The sequence below is a fragment of the Setaria italica genome, chromosome IX (assembly GCF_000263155.2).
Source record: "Setaria italica strain Yugu1 chromosome IX, Setaria_italica_v2.0, whole genome shotgun sequence".
Taxonomy (NCBI): Eukaryota; Viridiplantae; Streptophyta; class Magnoliopsida; order Poales; family Poaceae; genus Setaria; species Setaria italica.
In genome coordinates, this window is record NC_028458.1 from 14811400 (window position 1) to 14820373 (window position 8974).

General features: G+C 45.7%; 1 protein-coding gene across 1 annotated transcript; it reads left to right on the forward strand.

Moving 5' to 3' along the window:
• The first annotated feature begins 3116 nt into the window (after window positions 1–3116).
• On the forward strand, window positions 3117–8174 carry LOC101780390 (nucleolar complex protein 2 homolog). The gene is made up of 12 exons (XM_004982680.3): window positions 3117–3225; window positions 3347–3453; window positions 4699–4773; window positions 4856–5362; window positions 5470–5784; window positions 5887–5943; window positions 6186–6515; window positions 6595–6801; window positions 6880–6966; window positions 7073–7167; window positions 7350–7484; window positions 7568–8174. Exons 1-12 carry the CDS (start codon window positions 3204–3206, stop codon window positions 7869–7871), a joined length of 2241 nt encoding a protein of 746 aa, XP_004982737.1. The 5' UTR covers window positions 3117–3203; the 3' UTR covers window positions 7872–8174.
• The last annotated feature ends 800 nt before the right edge of the window (window positions 8175–8974 follow it).

Here is an 8974-nt window from a genome sequence, read left to right on the forward strand (position 1 = left end):
ATCAAAACATGAATCAACTTCACAAAACAATTCTTTCTATTTAGTATTTTAACTGTCCATAAAAACATTCCACAAATCTGATTGGTACCCTCCCTAGTTAGTAGTTCCTTGATAGATCAAGATGATAACTGAAAGAAGAGACATATCCATACCATATGTCCATATATAGATTAATGCGTGCAAGATAGAGATCAAAAGCTGAAGTGCTAAACCCATCCAACATAGTACATTCACTGTTTCTCCACCGTGACAAACACATTAAATAAAACTACTCTATCACAATCCAGTTGTCCAGAATAAGGGAGCTCTGAAGTTATATGTTAAGGATCACTGTTCTTGACTTGTTTTGTCAAGAACTGGGAAGATGGGGGGCCAAACCATGGTAATTGGACGAAGAAATACATTGTGCAGCAAAACCCCCTGAACCACCTTTTCCACAACCCTGTTCCCCAGTTGCATACAGCAGACAATTTCACTGGTCACAATATCAAAGATGACAAACTCAGCATTGTCCGCAACCAGAACAATTTCGACAGGAGCACTTCGACTATTGTCTGGGGTTCCCATCTCTGCACATTAAGATGGCCACATGCCTCATGCACAGAGATTGTATCTACCAAGACCCACTGCCCCACACCATCGCCATGCCAGACGCGAAGCTGGAAACCATTTGCATCAACAAGGTAGAGCCCAGATTGCTGTCCACGTGAAAACTTGAGAGTTCTGCTGTTCCGAACTTCGTCTGGGAGCTGGACGGTAAAGAAGCTTGCAGTGGCCAAGTCCAACCCAAGAACGTACCCCCAGGGTGGTCATCATATAGAACTTGCTGCCCAAGAGCAACCTTTGAGCTCCAAGTGTGTCCAGAAGATCCTGCCGGAGCTCTTTCACTGGGCAATGCTGGACGCCCCAGACACCAGATCGCAGGACCGAGAACTCGATGCACAACTCCACACTGTTGTATGTCAAGTCGAAGCATACGCAGGAAGTGTCGTCGCCGTTGTGTAACGACTGTCGCGCTTGGAGATGGGGAGAAGGCCAAATTCTGGTAATCGGCGTGGCTTCAGGGAGAGGCGCCGAAATACATTGCCCCATCTATGTATTTCATCTCAAGAAAGAACAATCGGACAGTTAAATATACCTTACTGAAGTGGATTTCTAACATAAACGTGGCCAATCTATCGTCAGCAACGCAGCTTGCAGAATTCGCCATCCTCTGGGACCGAACGAGAACGGTCCAATTGAACCCGGGCACGCCAGACTTCATTGTATGGAATCTTACCCGATATGGTGAGTACACGACGACATCGGCATACGAGGCTCAATTCCAAAATTCAACACCGTCCGATATGGAACGACTCATCTGGAAGACGTGGGCACCCTCAAAGTGCAAATTCTTCTCCTGGCTAGCTTTCCAAAACCGTTTATGAACAGCAGATCGACTAATCACAAGAGGATGGCCCAACCAAAAGATATGCATGCTCTGCCATACACGATGAACGTTACTACACCTGCTAACAAAATGCCGCTACATGACTTGACTTTGGGATAAAATTTTCGACTGGACGGCCACGCACATACCATCCAGGGGGGACTGGTCAGCCTTTTTGTCCGTCAGCGAATGGTGGACGCAACTAGGTTCTATGCCAGGCATGCACAGAAGGGGTTCAGATCCCTCATCATTCTTGTGTCATGGGAGATTTGGAAGGAACGAACGAGTTTTCCAGCAAAAGTTTAAAAGTTTGGACCAGCTACTGTGCAAAATCAAAGACGAAGTACGATGTTGGATTCTAGCAGGTGCAAAGCATCTGGGTAATATCTGCCCGCTTGAGGAGTAATTGCATTCTTTCGAGCGTCTCTGTACAGTCTCTGTATATTGTTTTTGGCCTAAGCCTATAACTCTCTTCTCTATTAATTAATACAAGTCTGCCAATCTCTGCCGAGCCTGCATTTTTCAAAAAAAACCTCAAGGAGCCGAAGAAAGCGGCATTGGCAGCGCCAGGTGCAGCAAGCTCCTCACGGCGTAGGTGTTGAACGTGGTAGGGTCGCCATCGTCGACCTCGACGAGTCGACGAGCAGGCGGCCGTTGCGGCAGTCAAGGACCACAGAGCGGCCCAGGGTAGCGCGGGCAGCGGCAGTGAATTCGAGGGGCTGAGGTAGTTGGATACGGTGATTCGAGGAGAGGCAGAGGGCGAGGATGCGGAGCGGGCGGCGCGCGGGGAAGCTGCGGAGGAAGACGGGGTCGGAGGCGCGCCGGAGCCAGCGGGTGGAGACGACAGCAGCGTGCACGAGCCAGGTCGGGGAGTCGAGGCGGAGGAGGATCTCGGCTAGTAGGTTGTCGTCGCCGATCAGCACCGACGCGACAGGGCACGGCCCCTGCCTCTTCGTCACCGGCTCTAAGGGGTGTTTGGATCTTTAGTCCGGACTAAAATTCATATCACATCGAATATTTGGAGGCTAATTAGCAGGACTAAACATAAGCTACTTATAAAACTAATTACACATACGGAGGCTAATTCGCGAGACGAATCTATTAAACCTAATTAATCTATCATTAGCACATATTTATTGTAGCATCACATTATCAAATCATGGAGTAATTAGGCTTAATAGATTCGTCTCGCAAATTATCCTCCATCTGTGTAATTGGTTTTGCAATTAATCTATATTTAATACTCTTAATTAGTATCTAAACATTCGATGTGATAGGAATTTTAGAAGGTTCTAAAGAACTAAACATCCCCTTAAGTCTATTTGTTTGAGCTTCTCAGCGTGAAAAGTCAAATCTTGTAGCTTTAAAGCTGTAGATTCGGAAAATGTGCGTTTATATAGAAAGCTGAATTTAGCTCAAAAGTTAAACAAATTTTCTAAAGGCTAGTGTTATCTTTTCGGAAGGAAAAAAAACCCAACCAAAGCTCAAAAGCTGCACGGATATTTTGCGAAGGCGAGTAGGGTTTGGTTGGATTCTCCTTTTTGCGGGCCTCGTGCCAACTAGCGAAACTAGGCCCAGTTGTGCGCTAAGTTTAGGGCCCATAGATCCACGATCAATTCGGCCCGGGAAAACTACATGGAAAGCTTTTCATAGCCCACAAATACGCTGACAACCCTCGGCGGCCCTCTCGCCCCTCGCTCTCTCAGAAGTCACAGCTGCCCTGCTCCCGCCTCCACTAGGGCATAGACGCCCGGCGGCGCCGCCGCCGCTCACCATGTCGGACTCCGACGACTACGGTGAGTCCCCCACCCCACCCCAACCTAAATTCGGTACTCCAATTTCTACTCTTCCATCCGATTTGTCCAGCTGTTTGATCGGTTTGGCCATTGTTTCGGTGTGGTTTTGGTGGGGGTTTAGTGGACTTGCCCGTCTCGGACAACGATGAGGATGAGGACGAGATGGAGGATGTGACGGATGAGGAGGATGAGCAGCACGTGGAAGAGCTCAAGCGGCTGTCGGAAAAGGTTTTGATCCCGTCCCCTCCGATATCTGCTCTGTGTTTTCCTCCGAAACTAAACTGTGTATCCATTGTTACTAGTTGTTAAACAACAATTTCTAGCAGCTTAAAGGGATGGTTGATCGTTACTGGTTGTGCTCACTAAGCTTATGTCTTTTCAAGGTTTACTGGTTGCGTTGATATGTGAGTGTAGGCTAGATTGTGCCTTTGTGCTGTTTGTTCTTTGGATGCTGTTAAAGGCTTCACAAGACCGGGTGGTTTTGGCCTAGTAGCTGGCGATTATTGGCTCTATTGTATGCATCCATGTTGAAATTGCGTGGTCAACCGTATGGATAGTTGTTTATTGATTCAGAAATGGATTATTGGACTGCAATATGCTGAGTTGTTACAGAAAAAGGCTGATACTTGGTTTTGCAGAGAAGGATAAAAACTGACATTGTGGTAGCAAACTAGTATTAATAGTATATTCCTCCAGAGGTGCATATAACAAATTAACAACGGCTGATGTTTAGCTGTTTTATGTTGGTACCATAAATGAGTTAACAATAATGTATTTTCTATGCTTGTTTTGTTCTCTTTTTTCCCCCCTGTAGAGGTAGCTATGCTGCAACTTTCAGTAAGGAATGCCTCATAATCACTGTTTTTACCTACACTGCAGTTTCATTAGATTTAAGCACATCCATTCTCCAATAAGTAATTCTTAAGTTACACTTCTACCCTCTCTGTTGGTTGTATGTGAGCTTTTTTTCTTCTCTTCTTTGTTTCTTCTTCGTTCTTCCATTTTGCTTTGCCTCTAGGGGCTTTCTAAATGACTGGTATTTCTGATGCTTTCTCTAATACAATGACACAGCTCTCCTGTGTGTTTGAGAAAAAAAAAGACAAACTTGGCCTGCCCCATTAATTGAATGTGGATGATGGCATTGTGATAGCATTTTGTCACTCTTATTCTCCGGTATAACTTTCCAGTTTCTCAGTTGCTTAAGTTACTTTGATTGATTATATGCGAAAAATATTCTTCGTGGTAGATAGTTTTTGGCTAGTATTGTGGGCAGTGGCCTTCTTGATATTTGGTTGCTTAAATCCTGAACTACATGAACTGTGGTTGCACAGTTTAACCTGAGTCACACAACTAGGTGCTCAGTTTTGTTCTTTGAATGGATCATTTCTCCCCTTCCTAGTTTTTCCTTTCTTTTATGCATGCCACCATATCATTGTTGGTTGTTTATGAGACTTCTGTACTTCTTTGTTGTAGGATCCTGAGTTCTACAAATATTTAGAAGAGAATGATAAAGGCTTGTTGGAATTTGATGATGATGATGAAATCAAGGTAAGCTGATCCCTTTTTGAAATTTTCTATAATAGAAGCATGAGAATGGACTCATTGTTGAATATTACCTTTGGATGAGCAGGAAACTGGGATTTCTGATGATGAGGAACCTGTCTCTAAAGACGAACCAAAGCAAAGTGCGAAACCTATTACAATGGAAAGGGTTGATTCCTGGTGCGCTGGAGTAGAGAATGACAAGATAGGTTCTATCCGTTCTATTCTTCAAGCTTTTCGGCAAGCCTGCCATTATGGTGAAGACCAAGGGGATAATTCAGCTCCAAAGTTCAGTGTCATGTCTGGTAGTGTACTTGATAAAGTAATGCACTTTGTTTTGAAACACATGGATAGAGTCCTCCGTAAATTACTTGGTGCCCCAAGCTCTGGAGGGAAGAAAGAGACAATCAGTGAGCTGATGCTGAGTAAGACATGGAAGCGGCATGGCAATCTTATGAGGATCTATCTTGCCAATGCGCTTCATATGATAACAGAGATGACTGATGAGCAAATGATAGCATTTACTATACACCGTGTCAGAGCATCTGCTGTTTTTCTGGCTGCTTTTCCATCGCTCCTGAGGAAGTATGTTAAGGTGCGTAGCTTGTGTTTCTGTTCTGCATATGCAGTTGCTTTCGGCATTGCCTCTGGTGTCCATATACAAAGTTTGTCATTTACTTCTTTTGCCTGCTCCAATTATAGGCTCTGCTTCATACCTGGGCTAGAGGACGAGGTGCAATGCCTCTTGTTTCTATTATGTTCCTTCGAGACTTGTGCATTCAATTAGGTTCAGATTGCCTTGACACATGCCTCAAGGGTATCTACAAGGCTTATTTGGTAAACTGCAAATTGTCCAAATCCATCAGTGGATCAAAACTTCAACACATACAATTCCTTGGAAATTGTGTCAGAGAATTGTATAGTCTGGATCCACAAAGTGCATATCAGCATGCTTTTGTTTTCATCCGTCAACTGGCGGTTATCTTAAGAGGAGCTCTTACTGAAAAGGGGCCAAAGGTATATGCTGTTGAACACTTGAACTCATTGTTATGCACTGGAACTTCATTGTTTACCTATGACCTGACAGAGAGTTATGTGCCTCTTGTTTTGTTTTGAAAGTCGGTGAAGGACAAAAGGCAGAAAGAAAGTAGCAAATCGACAAAAAAACAAATGGAGGTACTATTCATATTTCCACTCCTTGAGTACCTTTTCTGATATTGTACAAGTCATTCTAATACGTGTTTCATTCGTAATATCTTGAGTAATTCCCTTATTCTTACACCTCTTTTATTGAGATGATCTCACTTCTCCAAATGCTCCCCCCCTCCCTGTGATGATTAGAAACTGTTTGTTGTCCAACACTAAAGCAGTGTTATTCTATTGCTGGCTGCTGATGAGTTAACCTTGTTCTTATGCAGAAATCTTACCAAAAAGTTTATGAGTGGCAATACATATTCTGCCTTGAGCTTTGGACCAGTGTTGTGTGTGGATGTAGTTCTGAGGAAGAATTCCGACCTCTGGCTTATCCATTGACCCAAATAATTTACGGCGTGGCATGCCTTGTACCTAGCGCACGTTACTTCCCTGTACGCCTTAGATGTGTAAAGATGCTTAATTGCATTGCTGAAGCCACGGGTACCTTCATTCCAGTGTCCTCCCTTCTGCTTGATATGCTTGAAATGAAAGAACTCAGAGGACGTCCAGATGGAGGCGTAGGCAAAGCAGTGAATCTGTTAAGTGTTAAACAGGTGTGCTTTCTTGCAATATAATGTTTTATTACGAAACATGCCTTTTGAAGAGGCTTGTAACGGTTCTCTTCTCACGCAGGTGGATAAGAAAACAGTAAAGACACGTGCCTTTCAGGAAGCATGCATTTATTCTGTGGTCGATGAGCTAGCTAAACATTTGGCCCAATGGAGCTACTCCATCGCCTTCTTTGAGATGTCCTTTATTCCACTTGTTCGGCTCCGAAGCTTTTGCAAAACCATTAAAGCTGACAGATTTAGGAAGGAGATGAAGGATCTTATCCATCAGGTTTGCCAAGCATGTGCAGAAGACTTAGAATTATGGTATCTGATCCATGCGCACATAGCTTATCATCTCTGATTTCAGATAGAGGCCAATGTTGAGTTCATGAAGTCAAAACGTGCTGGGGTTGCATTTTCACCCAATGATCCAGTTGTGGAGTCATTTCTACAGGTATGAATCCTTCTACTGACTTGATGGCTTTGCTTTTTGCGCATTGTTTATTTTTACTACCATTCTTGTGTCATTTCGTGAACTTGTAATGTTCATTTCCCAACAGACTGAAAAAGAAGAGCGTAGCAGCCCTCTCTCAAAATATGTTGCTACTCTACACCAGAGAGCACAGGACAGGATGGATGCTCTGGACGAGACCAGGTTGGTTTCATCCGTGTTTAGCTAAGTTCACGTGTTAGTTCCTTCATATTATCTGGTAGTACATAGTACATTTTAGTAGTCTGTACGAACCACAAGAACATATGCATCACGATCATTTTGTAAGTACAGAACTGCATACTGATTAATGCCATTGGGTTCACTAACAACTCCTTCCCAACCAGTGTCATTGTGGGGGCGGAGTCGTCAACCTTCTCACTGAGGTTAACTGAAGCACAGAAGCAACAGGATGAGCAGGAAGACGATGAAGGCACCATGGCTTTCAGTAAGAACTTGCTGACTGAAAAGAAGAAGCCCAAGTATGTTCTGCTTTCCGCGGTGCACTTTCCTTTTTCCATTACTTGGCGTGGAAAACACATTAAACCTTTTGTTTGGTGTGCAGAACTGCAAAAGAAAAGAACAAGAAGCGACCCCGGGAGCATGATGATGTTGCTACTGAGGAGGATCGGGTTGAGGATTTAGTCCTGAGCTCAGATGATGAGGATGGTAACAACCAGGAATCGGACGAGGATGTCTCCGTTCCGGTGGAAGATGACAGTGATGAAGACTTCGTAGACCCTGACAGTGAGTATAAGAAACAAAAGAAGGCGAAGTTGAAGAAGAGGAACAAGCGCCAACCGTTGTCGAACAAGGCATCCTCTAAAACGAAAAGGAAGGTGCATCCCAAGAAGAAGGCCAAGCATTAGTTATGCTACATAGGACCCGGCAAATATGTTGTGATATGCTTCCGGTTGAGGATAACATTTTGCAAGTGAAAAAAAGTTTTGTTTTATTTCCCTAGAAATCTTCAGTCGTTTTGTCCATCATTTCCTGGAATATACTCGTAGCTAGTATTTGTGTCTGTTCGTTCGATTGTTCTTGCTGGAGGATCTGTGCTCTGAGTGAACTGCCAAGTGCTTTCCACGGAAATTCACCCTGACTATTCGTCGCAGAGTATGAAAACTAGCAATGCTGAACAGGATGCCTGTATATATGGTAATTAAAGTGTCTTGTTTCTTGCTATTTCAAAATTAAACCATCCCGTAAAATTATTTGTGTACTCATTCTATAAAATGTGGCAGCAAAATTCTGATGGGCCAACGCAGTTGACATTGCACGAAGCGGCCATACACGCCAAGCCGAACCGTGTGGGCCCAAGCCCGCCTTCCGCCGTCGCCATGACGCCGACGGCCTGATGATACTGTCTCGTTTCCGGACTCATCTTGCTCTCCTTAACCTTAATCCGCCTCCGTCTCGTGCTTAGCATCTTAATCCACTTCCGAGTCGCAAGCTTAACCCAACTCCTTTCCTTCGTCCTTCCTTTATCAATCCTCCCTCTCGATCATCTAGAAGCATAGTCGCAACCGCCGCCGAACTTGTCGCCACGGACGTGCAGCTCCCGCGACACGCGTGGCCACGTACGCCATGCACTCGCTGTTCCGACGCGCCAAGGCGCCGGCGGCGGCGTCCCCGCCGGCGCCGATGCCGATGCTGTCCTTCCCCGGCAAGAAGGCGCTGCGCTTCGCGGGGGACACCTCGGCGGCCGAGAGGGACGCGGACCTCGCCGTCCTGATGCACGCCCGCGCGCACGTCGTGCTCGCCTCGGAGAGCGCCAGGGCCAGCGCCGCGGAGGCCGCCGCCGCGCTCCGCGCGTACCTCCGCGTCGTCTACGCGTCGAAGATGATGGCCGGGCCCAGCCAGCAGAAGCTCAGCTTCGCGTGGCGCGACGCCGGGGACGAGAGCGACAAGAAGAAGGCCAAGGCCGAGTCCTCGTTGTCGTCGTTGGCGGCGGCGGCGCAGGGCCAGGGCC

Bases quoted from the DNA above. Each gene is read 5' to 3' on its own strand.
- LOC101780390 (XM_004982680.3), top strand. From the start codon at position 3,204: ATGTCGGACTCCGACGACTACG. The intron at 7,168-7,349 runs GTTGGTTTCATC...CTTCCCAACCAG, and splicing joins GATGCTCTGGACGAGACCAG to TGTCATTGTGGGGGCGGAGT. The intron at 7,485-7,567 runs GTATGTTCTGCT...TTTGGTGTGCAG, and splicing joins ACTGAAAAGAAGAAGCCCAA to AACTGCAAAAGAAAAGAACA.